Source organism: Cheilinus undulatus, linkage group 24, assembly GCF_018320785.1.
Source record: "Cheilinus undulatus linkage group 24, ASM1832078v1, whole genome shotgun sequence".
Lineage (NCBI taxonomy): Eukaryota > Metazoa > Chordata > Actinopteri > Labriformes > Labridae > Cheilinus > Cheilinus undulatus.
The window spans coordinates 7,714,750-7,736,971 of record NC_054888.1 but is presented as its reverse complement, the minus strand read 5'-3'; the positions used below and the strand labels follow the sequence as shown (position 1 = coordinate 7,736,971).

At 37.0% G+C, this 22,222-nt stretch overlaps 1 protein-coding gene across 1 annotated transcript; it reads right to left on the bottom strand.

Annotated features, from left to right (window-relative positions):
* Positions 1–1,165: 1,165 nt before the first annotated feature.
* Positions 1,166–21,122, bottom strand: gpr137c (G protein-coupled receptor 137c). Its single transcript, XM_041781953.1, has 8 exons — positions 20,425–21,122; positions 11,913–11,962; positions 11,671–11,778; positions 11,434–11,572; positions 8,833–8,982; positions 5,925–6,050; positions 5,713–5,837; positions 1,166–5,633 (listed from the first exon to the last, which is right to left on the bottom strand). Exons 1-8 carry the CDS (start codon positions 20,797–20,799, stop codon positions 5,348–5,350), a joined length of 1,359 nt encoding a protein of 452 aa, XP_041637887.1. The 5' UTR covers positions 20,800–21,122; the 3' UTR covers positions 1,166–5,347.
* Between the last annotated feature and the right edge of the window lie 1,100 nt (positions 21,123–22,222).

Below are 22,222 nucleotides of genomic sequence, written 5' to 3'. Positions count from 1 at the left end.
CAGTTTTCAAGACAGTCTGGCAGCAGACTGCAGATCTAAGATCTACTTTTGGTAAGGTAGCTACAAATCTTTAGCTTAAGCTACAACTTACATGATGTAGCTAAAACCAAATTAAACAAAGATGTGTTAGCATAGATATCATAGCTTTGTTCTAAATTGGCTAAATTGAAAATTAACAAAACCATGTTAGCTAGGCAAGCTATGAAGGTTACATAGCTATGTAGTTAAATCTCTGGCTAATGAAGCTACCATAGCTATTTTAACTACATCAATAAGGTAGCGACATAACTAATGTAGCTACAATTAAAGCAAACTATCTTATCTATGTAGCTATATTAGCTACATAAATCAGGTAGCTATGCAGCTAATGTAGCTAAATCAAAAGCCAAAAAAGCCACTTTAGCTTTGTAATTAGCTACGTAGATTAGGTAGCTAAATAAAAAGCAAAAAAGGCTTATGACGATGCTTAAGCTACATAAAATGCATCAGTAAAGTAGCTACATAACTAACAAGTTTAAAGTCAAAGCAATTAAAACTACATTTGGTAAACAGATAACAGCTATGTAGCTAATGTAGATAAATCAGCTACATAAACAACGTAGGTTACATAGCTATATAAAAAGCTAACAAAGCTACATTAGCTACGTAAACTATATTGGTAAGGTAGCTACATAACTAACATAGCTAAAGCTAAAGCAACAGAAGCTACATTGGTCATGCAAGATTATGCCAAAGCTACATCCAGTTCAGAACTAGTTATGTGATGGGTGGCTTATTTTACCTCTGTTAGCTTGAGATAAAGCTAATGTAGCTACACTGGCTTATGTAATAACAAAACATGGCTAGCAAAGCTTATTTTATCCTGGATTAGACCGTCAACCTTTTTTTCAGTTTTATGTAATATTGCTTAGTTTATAATGTTTGCAGTGTGGTTATTTCATGAATGTAACTGCCATATTTTGTCCATAAAGCTATATTTAAGAAAGCTTTCAAAGTTTTACACTGACAATTTACGTCCCTTCAGCTCTGACAGCGATGACGGCGGTGTCTCACAGTGGTGATATTAAATCTGCGGTCTGCAGCCAGATTATTTGGTGCAAAAATGACACAAGTTGAAACATTAAATTTACAATTCAGATTCATTTCTGTTTTAAAAACAGTGCAGTAGGCCTTTATTTAAACATGGTAGTGCTTTTTCTTGCATACATCGTTAGTGAACGGTCGCACAATAGGTTACATTCAGTATGGCCACAATAAAACAATCCATAACATAACACAATTAAGTCTGCTTTGATCACAGATAGAGCAAGTATCAGTTTTACATAAATAATATCACCCTGGAAGGAGAATGTGACAGTTCTTGATGCAGAAGCATGCTCTACAGATGTTCTGAAATAGGTAAATATCTGGACCAAAAAATGACAACTTAAAGCTCCTGGGAGGAATTTTTAAATGTTTGTGAAACAAGCTGATATTTTTTTGTTATTTTTCTTTATGGCCCATTAAAGAAAAGAAGATCATCAGCATAAAGACTGACTATTTCCAAAGAGTTATTTCAAATGTAATTGAAAGGGATGCAACAGGGTAGGTGTCACATGAAGTGCTGTCCAACAAAGCACAGTATAGAGGGATTTTTTACTAAAACTTGGACATCTACAGGACAAGATCAGAAAAGCGAGCTACGACTTTGACCATAGAGGACACCAAAATCAGCAAATGAAAAGTTCCTCACAGGAGCTTTAATTCCCACTACAGTTTTTAAATTGATACTATGCTTTTTTGTTTTTCTGGATGAAGTCAAAGTTAACATGGTCATTTATTTACAGTTTCATGAGAGCTGAAGTGTGCACAAAAACACATGGGTGTTTATTTATCATCAGTTTGGAAAAACAGAGTATTAATTTTGGCCTAAAAACTGGGTCATGTATGAAAATGTTCCATCAAGGTGAAATATAACTGCAGTCTGTCATGAGATTGTGAGCTTATGAAAACTATAGGTACGGAAACTTTAGAGGACATGCATCCATGTGTTCTATTTGTCTCTGATTTCCTGGGATAATGAGTAAATTTTAGCTAACAGGATGACAACAGGGCAGCACTCTGGCGCCCTCTATTGACCTACTGCCACCACCCAAAATTGCAGTCTTGTGAAGTTATTACAGGGGAAATAAGCTGTGTGAATGCATTTCCTCTATGGGTTTCCGTACTATAGGAGAAGGTAATTGATAAAAAATAAAATATAAAAATCTGTTAAACAAAAAAATCAACATAAAAACATGTATAAAAGCATATTAAAACTTCTGAACAAAAATCTAGGATCACACATACTGACTCAAAATGTCACGTCACACACATGGATTAGGAATCGATTAACTCCAAGACACAATTAAAAACATTTCAACATTTCTTGTGCAAAAATAGTTTCCATAAGGAATGAAACAATTAGATATGACAACATGTGATGGCACGTTGATGTTTCCTTTTTCAAAGGATAAATAGTAAAATAGAATACAGACGATGATTGAGGAAAATACATAAAACAAGTAGGAGCTGAAGTCCTACATTCAGGCCTGAAAGCCTTTTCTCTGAATCTTCCAAGTGCAAATTGTTGCCTCACAGGTCACAAAAGATCAGATCACATCAAAGTTTTTTGGTCAAAAATAGGCTTCCGATACATTTCCCCCTTTTTAATGCACAATCTGTAGGCTGATTTCAATGATTGTATGTTACTCTGATCTTTTATAAATCTATGATATGTCCTTTAATCCCATACGTTACTTAACAGTGTATGAAATTCCTGCCTCTGCTCTCACACTGTCTCCATCCTATTATTGTGGGTTAGGTAGCCTGCTGTTGATATTTCTTCAAACAGCAATGCCATGATCTAGCCAAAGCCTTAACTAGTCATTCAAATTTGTTTGATGTTACATATTTTACACATGTCCAAGCTTACTAAGTTGGATTTAACACCAATATGGCAGCTACATATAGGTTTAGGTTTCGCTTTTTTTTTTTTTTTTTTTCTTTTTTTAGCGATTGTAAGCTGTTAATATGGCGGCTAATTGTGAACACTGACATAAACTGACCAGTATTTTCATAACAGACAGTTATGAAAATTGGAAAAAGCTTATTTTACATGACAAAGTACTCAAGACTCCGGTAAAGTGGGTTAGACTAAGCAAGCTAACGTCTAAAGCTAGCTTCCTAGCAGTGTCTGTGGAACTTTAATTTCTGAAAATAAACAAGCACTGCTTCAGAAATATAAACTTGATAGCTAGTTTGTGATTGCTTTACATTTAAAACTCTTTTTTTGTTTCCTTTTTTCAGTGAAAACGTCCTTGGTTTGAGGAATTGCGTTTAAGCTAGCTGTTAGCATGGCTGTAAGCTAGCTCTCCCTGTTGCACCAGCAAATGGTAAATTAGCCCCAGCTAACTCCTGTCAGAAAGTCTCCAACAGTTAAATGTCCCTTGTAAACAGGTCAGTTTATTTTTTACCAGTTCCATTTGTGATGTTTTTTTATGTCTTGAAAAAAAATTGAAAAAACTGAAAAAAAAAACAACAATTTTCAATGTACTTTAGTTTCAGTCACAAAATTGGAAAACTTTGGAAAAAATTCCACAAACTGATCAGTTTTGGTTTGAGGCAATTCTGTTTTTGTTCTCTTGTTTTAACAAGAGGACTGACTCACTGAGGAAGGTGAACATTTCAAAATAAAAGCCCTCATGTCAAATTAAAAGCCTACAGATCCACTGTGTTTTACAGTATAATAATATGCCTTTTTTCTCTAAACAATGTTTTAAAATACATGTAATAAAACACAGTTATTTACTTCTTTATTTATTTAGAATACATGATAATAAATAAACCTTTCCACCAAACAATACAATCATGATTCGAAAATCTGACTTGTGCTGGGTACATAGATAAATACCTCATGGAGTCCAGGCTTATTTACTGAGATTTATTTATTTACCTCCAAATATTTATCTAGTTTGTTAAATCAAAATTATTTTTGCTCTTTATGTTATTTTTTCAACACACTGTATAGAGAAATTAGGCCTATAATTATATGGTAAAATGTAGTGGATAGATACGTAGGGTTTAATTTTGATATGGCTTTTATTTTGAAATGCTCACCTTTCCAAGTTGGTCATGTTTTCTTTTTCCTAAAGTACTTAATTAAAAATAGAAGACAACAAAATGGAATTGAGAAAAAACAAAAATTGGACCCAATTTTAAAATTTGTATTTTCCAATTTTGTGACTGAAACAAAAAAAAAAGCAAGAATGGCTCGTTTTTGGGGTTAGGTTTTTTGTTTCGTTTTTCATTTTTTTCCAGTAGTGAAAAAATGTAATTGCTCTGTTTTTTTCCAGTCTTCTGTCAAAAAAAAAGACAGGAAAAAAACAAAACAAAACAAAACAAAAAACACAAATACAAGGGTTTATCTGGATTTCTGAGGCTTGTTTCAAACAGAAAGTAAAACTGCCAGAAATGAATCTGACCTAAATGGCCTGTGTACTTCGCAGCCAAGATTTTTTTTATTCGAAATGAGAAATACAAAATCAAGAGACAAGCTGTTTCCACAGTACAGTCTAGAAATAAGAAAACAACACATGGAAAACGGGAACCAAAATACGAGCCATGAAATATGATTTTTAAAAAAGGTGTTTTTTTGTTTTCCATGTTTTGAATCCCAATTTTTGTACATTTTAGATTTCTCATTTCAGTTAAAAAATCATTTTGCCATAACATTCATTGACCATTAAATTATATCTTTTGGTTTTTATCTTAGAAGTTTTCATTAGCTAGCAGCCTAAGATTCAACACTCCTCTCTAGCTTATTTTTTATGCTAATTAGATTGACTAACATAATCGTACCCTTTAAAACAAGTTTCAAACCAAAAAAGTCACTAAGTGAGTTAATATATGCCTTTGATAACCTTTCAGGATAGCATTAGCCATGTTAGCTTAGCCACTACTCAGCTAGTCTATAAACAGTACTGTAGAAGCTTAATTTCATTGAATTTATAAGGAATGATGGGAAGAGCAGTGATTATCTGGGCATTATTCCAATTGGAGAAATGACTGGAAGAAATCTGAGCTGAACGGGACAAAGTTTGGTCGCTGCTCTTTTAGCCGTATTAGCTGTCAGTGCTAACCCTTGTCCTTAGCCTGTGCTTGCTTTAATTCTGGTCCATAACCCCAGCATAAAAACAACACCACCATATTTCTTCAGTTATTGGACACATTTCTTGGTCCCAAACAACATCCTAGTCATAAATACCTGCTGTGACGTGTCAGGAAATTGTTATTCCTCAGTCTTCTTCATTCCTACAGTGGATCCCGCTTAATTCTGAGGGGTGCAGAAATACGTTTGTGACCCGCAGTAGTAATTCTGTGGCGTGGAATAGAAGTTACTGTGATGATGGTGGTGGTAGTTGTTGTTCTGGGGGGTGGAGTAGTAGTTGTGATGGTGGTGCGGGTGAGTCTGGATGTTCCCGTAGGCGAAGAGGAGGGGTGCTGTGGAAGAGGGAGGCTGCTGGCCAGACGCTAAGCCTGCGGTCAGAGTCCCGTTACGTTGGATGGAGCCGTACCAACTCGATGTTCCCAGCTGGGGAGTTGTGGAGAGGAGGCTGAAAGAGGAACACGTCAAAGATAAGTCCTATTGAAGTGGTTATTGATTTTTGATTTTATATGTGAATGTATCCCCACCTGGCTCGATCACTCCTGCTGTTGATCCCCCTGGACAAGTCATCATCGCTATCATACCGTCGAGGATTGTCAAAAAAATAAGCTCTGGAGCTGAAACTATGGCTGTTGATCATCCCTCCTGGAGCCTGATAGACAAAAGTATTAAAGCTTTTATAAGGTTTATCGCTTTGAATGATTATTGCTAGCATTTGTGCCTTATTGTGTAATTTTACCAGGTTTTGGTTGGGTCTTTGCACTCTGAAGAAAACCACAACTAAGCTAGTAGGCAGCAGCTCCCAAAAGAACAGAATAATTCCAAATATGATGTAGGCTTCCCCGCTGATCTCCTGCACGTCAGCCTGGAAAAAAACCACAAAAACACTGTAAATATTTCTCATTACGTCCTTTTTCATTTGGTTCTACTTGTTCAACAAGAAGGACTGACCTACACAAGGTTTGACATTTAAGGAAATAAGGTTTTTGCAATGAGTTATATAAGCGATGAATCAGTCTTCTCAGCTAAACTAGTGGAAAAGTGATTAAGTGCATTTCAACTCTTCCTGTAATTCAGCTTTGAACGGCCTAACCTTTCCTCTTTAAATTAGGCACTATCAGATATTGGTGGTTAAGCTAATAGTAGTCTCACTGTGTTTGGGTTCACTGAAGAAGCTGGATGTTTAGTTACAATGATGACCTAGAAACATAAGAATTCAAAAAAGCTGGGACATTGAGAAAAATGTGACTTAAACAGTGATTTGCACATCTTTTTCAACATATAGTCGACTGAATACAACAGAGAGGCAAGATATTTAATGTTAAACTCTTTCGACAAATATAATCCACTTCATTTTTGAAATGTACTCACATTCTGACAGTATACCTGCAACACATTTAAAAAAAGTTGGGACAGGAGCTTGCTTTCCACTGTTTTATACCACCTTTACTTCAAACAAAACTGTTTGCATCTAGGGACAGAGGACACTTATTGCTGAAGTACTGAAATTGGAATAGTCTGGGTTTCCATTATTATATTTTACACTTAACAATACACCATCTATATTTTTGTATAAGAGACAAGTCTGGACTGCCTTCAGGCCTAAGTCTAGTACCTCTTTCGCTGTCAAGCCATGCTGTTGTGACTCAGGAAGAATGCGGCTTAGCATTATCTTGCTAGCAAAAGACATCATCTGGATGAATGCATATGCAAATCCATAACCTGTATGAGCCTCTTAGTATTAATGGTGCCTCCACAGATGTGTAAGTTACCCATATCATAAGCACTAATACACCCCACATCATCACAATTGCTGGCTTTTACTCTTTGCCCTATTAACAACCAGGATGGTGCTTTTGCTCTTTAATCCATAGGAATCTATGACCATTATTATAAATAGTGCTATCACAGATGTGCAAGTAGCCCATGCCAAGGGCACTAATACACCCCAAAACCATCAAAGATGCTTACTTTGGATGGGGGTGGGGGGGTGTCTTTTCTTACAGTGTCCCAACTATTTTGGAACATATTGCAGGCATCAAATTCAGAATATGTGTTTAAAAAACCACAACATTAAGCTTTGTTAGTAAGTTTGGTACTGGTTTAGGGGTTCAGTTGAAACTATGTCTGCTAGAGCTAGTGTTAGCATTAGCATTCATCAATGGGTCAAAGTTTTGCTTCAAAATGGTTTCTGTGGGTGACAGCTACTTAATAAAAAAATAGAGAAATAAATTAGCCTCTATGATCAGTGCTTTCTTGATGAACTTTGTTTGACTTTAGAGCTTAATTTCAAGAATGCATGCTAATAAAGTCGGCTAAAACCTTGTATTTATGCTACTTTTTTGAAAGCCTCTCCTTACAGCAGTAGTCCTACAAGATTTACGCTAACATATATACATATATAGATACAGTCAGGTTTTTTATTTCAATACTTAACAAAAAGAAGTTTGTGCTAAAACTACTTATAGCTACAATAATTGTACTCTGCTATTGTACAGCAGGAGTTTGGTTCATGCTAATAATATTTTATGCTAAGGTGACTTGTGGCTATGGTTTTAATGCCTCTAATAGTAATTCCTGTGAACTTGTGTTTTATATAAACATAACTTTCATAAGGAAAATCTAAATATTTTTGTCCTCATGTCTTTTCTTGATTGGAATCTGCTTCCATTCCTAATAACATGGTTAGCTAACAGATGCTAACGTAAGCTACTGTGTTAGCATGCTAACAGTACAACCAGTATTGCACCTTTTAAACATGATATCTTAAGACTAGCAGAAGGGATTTTCTTCAAATTTTGCATAAATGTCCACTCTGACTCAAAGATGGTCTAATTGAATTTTGGAGGTCAGAGGTCAAAGGTCATCGTGACCTCAAATCTCATGAGCACAATATTTCAAGAATGCATTGGGGGATTTTTGTTAAATTTGGCACAAACCAACACTTAGACTTGAGGATTAAGCTATTAGATTTTGGAGGTCAAAGGTCACTGCGACCTTACTTAATGAGATGTCTTAGTGACCCTGAGCAATATCTCCTAAAAACATTGTCACAATACAGCTACATATTTGTTTTTTGTTTTTTTTTTTGTTTTTTTGTTTTTTTTACCCCACATTGCTTATTTTGTTTTATTTAGCATGCAAACACATGGTTTGTACTGGTGATGTATCCCTGCTAGTGATGCAGAATTGCAGTTGTTAAGGTACAATACAATCTTGAACTCAAATGCAGGGAAAAATCTTAATTCTTATTATGTAAAACAGATTTAATCATATAAAGATGTAATAGCCCACATGTAAGTCTTACTTTCATGAAAGGACATAAAATGTTAAAATGTTAAAATGCTAGTCTGACATCTGGTATGCAGACAGATTAAAGCAATAATTTGTGATGTCAGATTATGTAGACCTCTGTGGGCGTGTATATCATCCACCCAGGATCGAGCCCTTTAAAACGGGCTCTTCATCCCAAGGCCTGAGCCCTGATGTAGGTCAGGACACACAGACACAGAGGGTTATTTATAGCCTAACAAAGCCCTTTACCCCACTAAGCATTGCTTCCCCAAATCTCCTAAGATAGACTGTCTACACAAACACACTCACAAAGCTTATTTTCCATCAATAACTGAAGATGCTTGGTGAAATACCTGATCTGAAACGCTGTACCAGCCATAGTTGAAGGGACTCGGCCTGTCTTGTGGCGACATTGCCACCACCACCAGGTTGTAACAGGCTCTGGATGTGTAGAGCAGAATCACCACGGCTCCAATGGCAGTCGCTTGGCACACTGATGTACCCTGGGGGGAAGAGTTACTGTGCTTATTACAAGCTCATGCTCATGTATCAGACGGCTACTGGCCTGTAATTGAATGTCGGATATGGGCCACAGACTTGATCCACCAAAATGACTGAGGCTTTTGCTACACCAAAATGTCAGGCTCTGAGCTAGCAATCAATTATTAAAGGACATAAATTTAGCATTCTGCACACAACTGCAGACCATAATTTCCACTAGTGACGGATGTAGTTTGAAAATAATCAGCACCAATGCTTTTAGATGGATGTATCACAAAAGTTTAGGGTGAAACGTGCACTACATCCCAAAAAGAGAAACCTGTACTTTTGCTCTACTTCTACTGTGTTAGCTCTTAGCATCTAGCAGTCGAGTCAAAGCTCTAAATTTCATAACTGTTAAATAAAAACTGAAATAAGTTTAGAAGCATTTAAGTGCAAAGCTTTGATGGTACGATTGGTTTGGGTCTAGGGGTTCGGTTGCAACTATGTCTGCCAGGGCTGCTGTTAACATCAGCATTTATTAATGGGGTCAAAGTTTAGCCTCAAAATTGTTTCTGGGTGTGATAGCTATTGAATAAAATGTTCGATAAATAAATAAATGTTAGCCTCTATGATCAATGCTTTATTGATAAGCTCTGTTTGACTTTGGAGCTTCATTTCAAGTATGCAGGCTAATACAGTAGGCTAAATCTTGTATTTATGCTATTTGTTTTAAAAGCTTCCCTTCAAAGCAGTAGTCCTTGGAGATGTTTAACACCAACAAATATGTAGATATTATCTGTTTTTTCATTTATCTTAATACTTAACAAAAAGAAGTTCATGCTAAAACAAATTATAGCTAAAATTATTGTACTTTGCTATTGTACAGCAGGAGCTTTGGTCGTGCTAATTGTACTTTTATGCTAATGTGAATTGCGACTATGGTTTGCCTCTAAAAGCCTTCCATGTGAACAAGTTATCTTAAGAATGGATGAAGGGATTTTCGTCAAAGTTGGTGTAAATGTCCACACTGACTCTAGGATCATCTGAATAAACTTTGGAGGTCAAAGGTCAATGGTTATTGTAAACTCATATCTTGTGAGCACAAGAATGCATTGGGGGATTGTTGTCTTACTTGGCACAAATCTACACGTGGACTTTAAAATTAAATTAATAGATTTTGGAGGTCATAGCTTAGTAGCTAACGTAGCTCAAGCTAAGCTCACAAAGCAGCTATGTAAGATAGCTTTAGCTACATTTGCAAAAGCTCACATGGCTGAAGATCACTTAGCTACATTGGCTTACATAGTAACATGGATTACACAGCTATCTTAGCTATGTAAGCTTTAGCTACAGCTAACAATGCTAAAGTGAGCCTTCGTTCATGTATCTACTTGTAAAACAGGTCTACACAACTTTAATTTCATAATAAATTAATGTAGTTATGTAGCTTGGGTCTGTAATGTCAGCAATTTGGGCATTTCATGAATTTTACTGACAAAATTTGTTCATGAATGAAGATGAATAAAAAAATCTAAAGCTGGAAATACGTTGTAACAGAAAATTACGGCACTTCTTCTCTGAGATACCTTGTCTCAGGCGAACAGTCTGCAGCCAGACCCTTCTCATAAATGTGCCTCCACCTTAAGTTTGTAAAAACAACCACTTGTTAGCCATTTTCCTTGAGAATTTTAGCTACACTGTGCTAAAACTACATGGTTGCTACTTCCTGAAAACTTCCTCGATATGAAACATATATAAAACCAGAATATCTTGATTGTTCTCAAGTGTTTTTAATGCCTTACTTAATTGAATACTTAAATGTTTTTGTATGAAAATCTAATATTGTTTTTTTCACCTCAGCACTAGTACAAGTATTTTGCCTAGGCTTTATACAAATTAGCATGTAAAGCACTGTACTGTTCCTTTGATTCAAGGTAAACACTGGAGCAGGATTTTTTTATTTATGCTAATGACACTTTCTCATGCTAACATACCTAGTGCTATAGAGGCTTGCGTGCTTTGGTATCCATACACAGTTCATATCTTATTTAGGCTAATTTACTAATCTTTGTTAGCATAACTACTGCCAGTGGCTGTGTTCTTTCATTTAACCTCTGTGTGGCATTAGCAAGCTAAAGCTAACAAAAGGAAAGTGAGTGACAGGAGTGACCCCTGCAAATAAATTAAACTGACAAGTTCCCAAAAGTTTATTTTTTAAATGTAGAAATGTCCACATAGCTAGTTTTACAGTTTAAGCTACACTATGCTAACTGCTACCAAGCTATTACCTGAAAACCTCCTCTATGCTAAAACTAAATATCAAGAATGATACCAAGCATTTATCCAATACCTCTGTTTATTAAATGTACTTAAATATTTTGTAAAAAGACTAAAGTGTTGACTTTTCTTGGCATAAGCATTAAAAGAAGGACTTTACCTGATTAATTAGACAAACACTGTGATTTTCTTACCTTTGATTCAAGGTAAACATTGGCAGAGGACATTTTGGCTATCTTGAAGATGCACACAGCCAGAGACACAGCACACAGGACAAAGAGACTGTCGTTGATCAAGACCCGGGCCAGGACTGCATGTCTGACACCCCCATCACTGGAGACATAAAGGTGGTTAACTCAAGTACACAGGCATGGAGCTTAGCATATGAAGGATATATTTTATTGATGGTGCTTTTTTGTTTGTTTGTTTACCTTGGTGACTCAGAGCGCTCCAGAGCTCCTTGCACTAACAATGCACATGTTAAATTCACTACCAGGAAGAATATACTGAGACAGAGGAAGAACAAACGCAGAGGAACCCTGCAGAGACAGTGAGTACACATAAACAACATATTTAAATTCATGGCGTCGAAACAAAAAGAAACAAATTAAAGTGGAGGAAAAGGGCTGACTGTGCATAGAAGGAAGGACTTTGTGCATTAAGAGGGACTTACTTGTATTTGGTGAGCTCTGGGGAATACTTCGCTTTCGCCTTAAACATCACCTGAAAAACAGGATAAAACATCACCACAAAAGCACCATTACCTGTATTAAAATAATTCATCCTATTAAAGTGTATCAAGCAATTTTATGACGGAGAGACAGGGTTTTATTTTGAAGTAGGCACACATTTAAACTGAGAAAATTCAAACAATACATGACAAACATGGCAAAGCTTACTTGTGTAACTATTGACTGAACGTGCTAAAATGAGCTTATGGGCTTATTAACAGTAGATTAGTGTGCAATTAAAGGATTTTAAGAACTCAGTGAAGTCTGGCTCAGCTGTAAATCTAATTAACAGTCAGATTTAATAATTATAAGTTATTTAAACAGCTCAAACTGGTGTAAATTTAAGGACAATTTTGGGGCATGTTTGTATCGCTAAAAACATCTTTCAAAAAACAAAAAAGTCATTCCAGGAGGTGAGTGAGATCATTTGAGGCTGGTGTCCTAGATTTTGTGCTTACATTTGACTTGTGTTGACATTTTTTAAGGTAGTCCCTTCAAAACTGGGAACACGTCAGCACAAAGATTTCAGCAAGTCACTGGATTTTTGTTTGGGCTCTTACTTATAGTGAAACATTGACATTTGTTCTCTATATGTGCTCTGGATGTACCGGGGTAGAGATAAAGGGGGAATTTGGAACAGGTTAGACAAGTAATAGTCAGCACCACTGTTGACTTCATGGAGAACAAAAACATCACACTAATACTGATTTACATGGACAATTCAATTGCTTTAACACAAAAGATAACCTCATAAAATGCTTGGACTAGTCCAGGGAAAAACATACCAGACAAACTGATATTCTTATCAAGTTAATACGAAATGTTGCTGATACATTAGTCAATAAAATGTCTTCCTTAAAGGGATATTTCAGTATTTTTTAATTTATGAGGCACCTAGGAGTAGTAGTGGCATTCAGGGATGTAGCTAGGGATTTTGGGCCCCCAGAAAGAATATTACACAGGGCCCCCCTTAACTGGCTAGCTAAGAAACCACTACAAAACAGTAAGCGTGGATGTGATGGGAATTCCAACTCTTTTTGGAGATCTGGATCATCAGGCTCCACTCAGTAATAAGAGATGGACTTTCAGCTCCCAAAAAGCTCTTTATTTGGTACCAAGTTGTCTTTCTATGCATTTAAAACAACAACCAAAAGGGGGAAAAGGGCAAACCATTTCTCAAACCGGAGCCAGGTTGTAAAACCGGCCCGTCCATGAATGACACATCAGAACCCTTCAGTAGCTTACAGTCTTTGTCTGAGTCGTCATTTCAATCTAAAAAGATTCATTTGCCAAAAAGTCTGTCACCATGTCCTTTAAAGGTATGTTTATGGCATAAGCACCTCTCTCAGAGAGCAAGAGGGACATGCTGACTACTGGCTACGCCATGTGGAGAATGAAGCAGTACTCTTATACAATAAAATCCATTTAAGGGACATTATGATAGCAGCATTTTTACTGCTTGTAAAATCTCTGGCGTTCAATACTGTTCAAACCAAACTGTAGATAAGGACAAAAGTGGTGGCCTTAAAAAATATCAAACTGCACACAAGTCCACTGTAAGTACACAAAAGCTGGGACACTGGCTTCAGCTGATACGGTTCACTCACTTCCTAGAATGTTGTTTAGTTTTTGAAAATGCAGGCGCACAAACATGAAGTCTCCATGGCTATAAAAGCTTCCCATCATATTAAAAGTAATAGTAAATATGCTGTGTTCACACTAAAGTAGACCTATCATGTTGACGAAAATCTGCAGGATTGCCCAACATTGTCAACACTGAGTTAAACAAAATATGCACTCAGGCTTTTGTGCAGGAATGTAGGCCAAGAGGAGGTAATTTGTAACCAAGAGATGAAGCAACCAGCCAACAAACACTGACAGATTACATACATTATGTAACCTATACATGCATCTGAACATTTAAGCAAAATGTTGCTACAACAGAGATTTTCTCTCACCAGAGGGGGCTACCACTGATATAAAAAGGCACATTTTATGTACTCATTATCTCCAATAAAAAGGATCTTAAAGTGCAATAAAAGAGAAGTAAATCATGGGTCATGACAGCCTGACTCATCAGAAAAAAACACTACACTCAAGTATTTCCACACATGCATGTCAGGTGGCAGACCGTGTCATGGTGGTATGATGTTATATCAGCTCTGGAGTTTATTGCTGAGTGAACTCTTTAAAGAGGCTGTGAGACACTAATTACAGTCACTAATAATTTACTCTAGTTCACTAAATGACACATTATCTGTGATTTAAGCAGTCTAGCAAGTACTGTAGTTAATGTGCATTTTGGGCTCTATCAACATCTTGCAAAGTAAGGCAACCTTAATAAGTAAATAACTTAATTAAAGCTCCATATAATTCTGTTTCAGCTTCATAATTTGAAAGATTAAATGGTTGAACACATCTGTCGTTTCAGTTACTTTTTGAACAGAAAATTTTAAGTGACCTTTCATGGATGATTAAAAAGAAATCAGTGACGCTCTTACTCCACATTTAAACAAGGGTACTTGTAGTTTCACCTTAAAGCTCCTGTAAGAGAAATCAGCGCCCCCTGTGGACCAAGCAGCACTTCTTATTTCTTTGCTACTTTTGTCCTTAAACTATATAAGTATTGTTTTTAAAGATATCAGGTGAAAATTGCTGTGAAAAATATATTTTTTAGAAGGGATCACACTGTCCGACACCCACCCCGCTCCAGTGGTTCCAGGTTTTAAAAATTACTGCACAAAAAAGCAAAAAGTTGCCCATTTTTTGCCTAGTTAGTTTCTCTAGGTCATAACAAGGCATCAGTATCAATTTTGTGTCATTGCTAGTTGAAAATCAGTCACAGGAGCTTTAAAATATCAAAGGGATACTTCAACATTTTGGCAAATTTGCCCATTGCCATAATTCCTATTAGGCCTTAGTTATAGGTTCACTTCCTTTAGTTGTCGGTGCAAGCTGTTTCTAGTCTGGGGGGACTGATATATCAGCTGTGCAGCTAACGCTATGGAGACAGACACTATTTTTGGCTTTCCCTCATCAAACTCATCATATACACAATCCAACAACTCCAAAACGCTCTCGTGGACAAGTTGTGACCTGCACATTCACCATGCTATGAAATAATCATGGAACGTTCCGAGACGGAGATGTTTTAGAGCTAAATGCAAAGTCAGAACTACACTCCAGACATGGCTGCTGCACTGTGTCACTCCACCCAGTGGTTTACTCAAGAAATAGTTCCGAGTATTTGCTTCATGTGTCGTAATGTTACATAAGTATACGTTATTATTTCATAGCGTGGTGAATGTACAGGTCACAACTTGTCCACGAGAGCGCTTTGGAGTTGTTGGATTGTGTATTTGATGAGTTTGATGAGGGAAAGCCGGAATATCGTCTGCTTACATTGAGTTGGCACAGCAGCTCCGAACTCGGCAGCAGCCGATCTAGAAACAGCTTGCACCGACAACTGAAGGTAACGAACCTATTACTAAGACTATAGGGATTATGGCCATGGGCGAATTTGCCAAAATGTTCAAGTATCCCTTTAAGATTTCCTTTTGGACTACAAGCTTTCAATTTTTAATTTTTATATTTATCCACCAGGATGCGCTACTTAACCCATTCAAAACATGCCACAAGCATTTCACACTTTCTACTGTTTACTGCAAGGGTGCTTTGCTACTGACATGTTAATCAAATACTCCTTGAAATGTATGGAAATTATTTTAGTTTTTTCTGGATCAGGTTTTCCACACATGCTCTAAAGTTTACATGCCGGGCTTTGACCTGTAAGTCAATAGGCATGAATGCAAACGATAGCAGAAGTTCTGCTGTCATCTACATATGAATATCACCAAAACATAGAGGGACAGCATGCATCGTATTTGTGCCAAAAGAACAAAACAGTAGATTCTGTGGTCGACAATCAAACATACCGTTTGCTATGTCGTTGGAGAGGTCAACACAAAGTAGGAACATAGTGACCAGCCAAATGAGGGTATATATTGCTATATACTGTAGTGTAAACATACTAAATTGCTAGGGCTGCAACCAAAAAATGAGCTAAAAGGGGCTAGAAAGCTCTTTCAATCTGAGAGGAACAGCAGAGTTGGACAATATTTCTCGGCTGGGCTTCTGCTGCAAGAGAAAATTTCTAAAAGTAGTCATTTGAGTCATTTTTTATAATAGTTTACTGGCATAGCAACTTTGAAGTGGACTTCCAATATCAGTTTTACTGATTATATCAGACTGAAAGAGGCTGTTCCAGTTTCAACTGTAGCAGAAAATATGAATCTGATAAATTACTCAGGTCAGACATGAAACCACAAACAGGAAAAAATGTGTTCAATGAGCTGGCTAGTCATATGCTTTTTCATACATATTTAACCCTACACTGTCAGCTATGGTAGAGAAAATGTATGAGACTACTGTAGCCACCTATGTGATGTCAGTTCTGTTGCTTATGTGCAAAATATAACAACAACCAAAGAGATTTATTCAAAAGAAATGAGCTGTTTACTCTTCTCAGATCAGCTAATAGGGGTAAATGTTTATTCAGCAGTCATATGACACTGCTGGTTTCATTACCTAATCTCCACCCAGCCTGTTGGACGAGCGTCCTTTCTCCTCTCACTCTTACATGCGGTTAAGACACAGACGGTTTGAAGTGAACCAGTGTGGTGCTACCAGCTGAGAGCGTGTAGGTGTTTTTTTTTTTTTTCTGAGACTGAACAAAGAGGTCTTTGACATTTGGAGTGGGCAGGTGTTAAACAACTGTGACTGACCAGCTGTGTCCCTCTATTTCTTCCACTTACACCATGGGCACAGTTGATGAGAGTATAAACCTAACACAAACATATGGCCCATTTATGAAATGAAAAATGTCAATAAAAGCCCAAAACACAGGCTATAACCAGATGATTCTACTATCTTCTACCCTTAGACATAAGCTAAGTCCATTAGCGGAGCGTTTAAGCTGACAGCAACCCAAAAAACAGTCTGCCCTCTTCTTTTGAACATGTTTAAAACTGATACAGGAAGTACTTCAAAACATACATTCACCCTCAACAATGGCTAGCTTGAACTAGGCTAAACTAACCTTAAGGAAAAAGCGTCACAACCGTCTTTGTGGGGGTTAGAAGAAGCAGATTGATGACAGTAACTTGTCTGTCACATTTTCAGTTTCTGTGCTAAGCTACGTTAAGCTAAAGCCAGGTAGTTAGCTTAACGTAGCTTAGCACAGAAACTGAAAATGGTGGTGGCTAACCTAGCTTAATCTAACTATTACATCAAATTTACATGGTGTATTGCATCTATTTCTATGCATTTTGTACTTCAATTGTTACTACCTTAAGCTATAATTTAACTTTAAAGTAAACTAGCATCGTAGCCTTCTTTATTGATATTAGCTGAGTGATACTGCATACTCATCTGCTTGTCAGATAAGCTTGGAAACGGTTAGCCTAGGATCCATGAAAGCTGAAAGAGGACACGGCTAGCCTAGCTTTTCACTGTTTAGCAATTAACCTAAATGTTGATCTAGTTTTTTTCCGAGCTACATTATTGAATTAGCTTGAACAAAAAACTGGTGCGTGGGTTAGCAAAGAAGATTGTGAACTCTTACATGTTAGCTTATTAAGTGTACAAACTTAAACGGGGGGAAAAACCCACAAATATGCTGCTTTGGGGTCTGACATGGGTGCCATTTTGGAGGGGGGTAGCCGTGGCTCAAAATTAATGTAATTTAATGATGACATGATGTCCAACCAAAATCAAAATATTCATAAGCTGCTGAAATGTTTCAGCCATTAATTTGGCATTGGCTCCTGCAGAGTTATAAAGCTACCTTTTATGAACAGTAATGGCCAAGGCTGCATTTATGTAAATCTACAGATAGAAACTAGCTAGGTTTAACAATAAACATACATGCTAACTTTCTGCACCTTTCCCCCATACAATACCAACCGGCTTGAACAAAAAGTTGGCATTTTGGTGAACTAACATCACAGCCGTCTTCAAGGAGGTTGGATAGAAAGATAATAAACACTTAGTTGACAGTTTGTCGAACTAGGCTACATTATACCCAGAAGAATGTTAGCATAGATAAACTTGAAATGGAGATACAAAGCTAGCTTAGCTTAGCTTTTAAGTTGAACGATAAACTAGCATGTTAGAATCTAACTTTATATTTTGGCCTTTTTTGTGGAAGTTAGCAAAGGAGACTGAGGCTACTTACTGTTTGTCAATATCAAGATTAAGCCAAGAGAATGTTAGCCTAGCATAGAAGCTGTAAGGGGCCACTAACCTAAATTAATCTACTTTTAACAATAAATTAACATGCTGCATCACATCTATTTCTCTATTTCTACACATTTTTCACCTACAAGGGTGGCTATCTTAAACTTAAATTTAACATTTATGGAAACTAGCATCATAGCCTTCAACATGGAGGTTAGCTAAGATGATTGATACTTCCATCAGCTTCTCAGATATTTAGCATAAGCCAGGAGGTTGTCAGCCTCGATGGGAGAATGACTAGCCTAGCTTATTCTTGGTTTAGCAATCAACCTAGACATTCATCTATTTGTCCAACTAGTTTTGAACTAACTTGAACTAAAAGATTTTGGGAAATTAGCTTTACTTTCTTCACATGGGGTTAGCCAAGAAGATAGATAATATTTGGCTGTCTGTCTGAATTTAACATATCTAGTTAAATCCAGGAAACAGTTAGCTTAGCATATGGACTGAAAAATGGGACCAAAAAAGCAGTTTCTGGGCTTCCAAAATGCATCTACATGGGCGCCATATTTGAGAGGGGTAGCTGTGGTTCAAAATGAATGTTGATGATGGCATGATTAACTAAAATATTTCTAAGTTGCTGAAATGTTAGGAGATTTTTAGCCATTAATTTGAGCTGCGGCTACCCCGTCCAAAAAGGCTCCTGTGGAGACGTGAACCTATAGCTTTTGTGAACAGTAGGGGGATAGGTACCATTGGTGTCTATTGATATAAACCAGCTAGGTTCAACAATTAACTTAAATGTAGCCTTGTTCTGCACCTGTTTCACCCACAATACTAACTAGCTTGAATAAAGAACTGACATTGTGGGAAGCTAGCATCACAACAGCCTTCATCATTACCAACGCTTACTTTTCTGTTTGTCTTTTAATAAACAAGCATAGCTTTGTTTATATTCAACAACAGACTAGTATGTTATATTTAATCTTTATATTCACATTTGTCACCCACAGTAATGAGTAGCTTCAACTTAACTTTACATTTTGGGAAATTAGCTTCGGCTTTGTTTGTGGGAGTTAGCTAAGAAGACTGATGCTAATACTTAACTGTTTGTCATTATTAAAATTAAGCCAAGAGAAGGATAGCTTAGCTTAACACAAAGGCTTGAAACAGGGGGGCAGCTAGCCTTAATCAATCTTGATATTCCCTTTTTTCATCTAACCTCTTTTGTAAGACTGTAAAACAGCAAATTGTAGTGTTAGCAGAGGCTATGAGAGGGACTATTTCTAAGCTAGGTGCAACTTCCTGGAAAAACTACTGCTTGCCTTGCAACCTTACTCACTCTACTAGTTGGCACATTGTCACATGGTTAATTTGCAATTATGTGCTATTTCTCTGAAACAGCACAGCTTTGAGGAAGCAGACACCTCATTTTGAAAAATATAGTTTATAGTTGAAGCTAGATATGCTGCTCTACTTTGCAGTCATCAAACAAATCAAGTTTTCTGCCTATAAAATGTTATGAGAAATGTTTGCTACAATTTTCCAGCTCATAGTCCTCAAACATTTTGTCAAACAGTAGTAAATATTAGGAAATAAAATAGTGAGTGGGAAAAGTATGAAAATTGAAACCATGTTCACATTCATAGAGTTAAAAATAGTACATTTATAGTATGCTGATGACCTTAAACTCTTCTTATCAACCACAAGCATTGGATTAGTTATCAAATATTTATCAACGTGTTTTATTTCTTATCTATCAAATACATCTGGCTAGCATAAGTCAGAAAGCACAGTCAGGGCCTACTGGGAGTTGTAGTTTATGTGTAGCTTGTCTTTTTTACTGCAATTGCAATGCAGGAAAATCTGTTTGGCATTGATTTTTCTGGTTTAAATTGATGCACTTTTAAGCTGAACTGGGTTATCATCCTTGCAGAGCTTTTGACCAAAGGGCATTGAGGGATGTTGAGACAAGGAATTAAGGACACTGCATAAACAACCTTCATCCATGACAGTGAATATAACGCAGTAGAATATAAAAACAGCACTATTTGCTTGTGTTTATGTGAAATTGCTGGTTGAATTCGACATCAAACTAATACAATGATAACAAATGTGCAGAGTCAGCATTTCTGTGAAATCAGGTCACACACAAACCGTCCACTCACTCTTTCTCTCACTACCTCAAACCCACACACAAAGGCAGTGCAGCCTTACCTGGGTGAAGTAGAGGTTCAGCAGGCATAGTGTGAAGAACTGCAGGCAAACAGGGCAGCAGTAGAGCAGCCAGTAGGCCAGAGGCTGCAGCTGGTTGGCCTGCACCACATTTTTAAAGTAGAAAGAGAAGAGGGTCGTCCTCAGCGCTGCCCACAGCAAACACAGAAACAAAAACACACTCTGGTAGCTGAAGCGCTTGTGTCCGTAGTGCAAAATGAGCCAGAGCTGCAGGTAGACGAAAACAAACAGGAAAGAGTAGAGGACGGTGTAGATGGTAGTTAGACTGAGCTCCAGTGTTGGGGAGATTGCAGCTCCATGAGACTCCTTCAGTGGGGTAAACAAACGGGAATTAACCTCCTCTCCTGCCGAAAACATCTCCACTCACGGCTCGCACTAACACATTGGAGGCTTCAGAGCACAAAAAAATACTAAAACTGGGTCAGACCTGGGATAAAATCACCGTGGCTGACAAAAAAACGAGGATTTTCGGGTGAAAATGTGCCATAAAGCAGTTTATTCTGTAAAGAAGTGGCATAATTAAACTGCGTTGGGGTTAAAATCCTATGTTTGGTTCAAGAATAAGAAACGGCTCTTGTTTTAAATAAGCGCCATGTTAAAATAACAAGACAGAGAAAGAAAACAAGAGAGAGGTCCCCCTGTGAATCTCTGCAAAGCTCCTCTCTGCAAAAAAACAACTTAAGGGGGGGAAAACCTCCAGATCAGCTGTGATGCAGTTCTAGACCCGCCCCCTTGTTCTCAATTAAAGCGGAAACCACCACTCCTCAGGCCACCATCTTGGCTCTTAAGTAGGCTTATTTACTTGAGAAACAGCTTACCCCGGAGCCGACGATACCAGCCAGTTTCCGAGCTAACTCGCCCCAGTGTAACATCCACTCACGCCCACTTTTAAAGCGCGACACTTGATTGGTTCATCATGCCAACCAACCTCCACAGCTTTCCCCCTCCATTGGTTTATGATGATGTCAGCTGCGATAGAGCCCGCCCTCCGTGTGCCTGTAATTGGCCATTTGTTCAAGTCGAAACCATCCCCCTTTCTGATTGGCTGAGGAACACGTGGGCGTCTCTCATAGAGAAAGAAGCACCAAAACAAGTGGAAATTAGCGTCGAGTTGACGAGTGACAGCTTAACATTAGCGGGTAGTCGTGTTCCTTCAAAAATAAAATCATGTATAAAACTTGTTTAGATTATTTCGAAATGTAAAGTAAAGTAAAATGGTCATAGAATAATAATAAGCTTACAAAAAAAATGGACAAAAGTGCAAAACAATGCAATACTTTTGTTTTTCAAGTGTCCATAATTATTTCATTTTTTAATATCCAATTTTCTTATAGATATAATCCAGAAATAGTTTTTTAAAGGTGAACAACCTGAATCTATAATAAAACATCTCAGTTGAATATATAATTTTGTTTTGATTCAAACATATTTATCAGATATATAAATCCTAAAAGACATATTTTGCTACTAATACAGTGCTTAACAGATTTATTAGACCGCCCTAACCCTAACCAAAGTAAGGTTTATGCCACAGCTGCCCTAAATTAACAGCATTGGTAATGACCAAAATCATTTTTCATGTTTCTGCAATGGTTAATACACCAATATGTAGAAGCTCTTTAACCCAAATGATATTTTTAATGCTAAAATATAATTATTTTTGTTATCCATGAATTTTCAAATTTACAGATTTACAAAAACTGAAAAAACAGTAAAGCACATTAATATTTCTTTATTTGCATTCCTGAACAGAAAATTAGTTGTAGTGGTCGAATGTTAT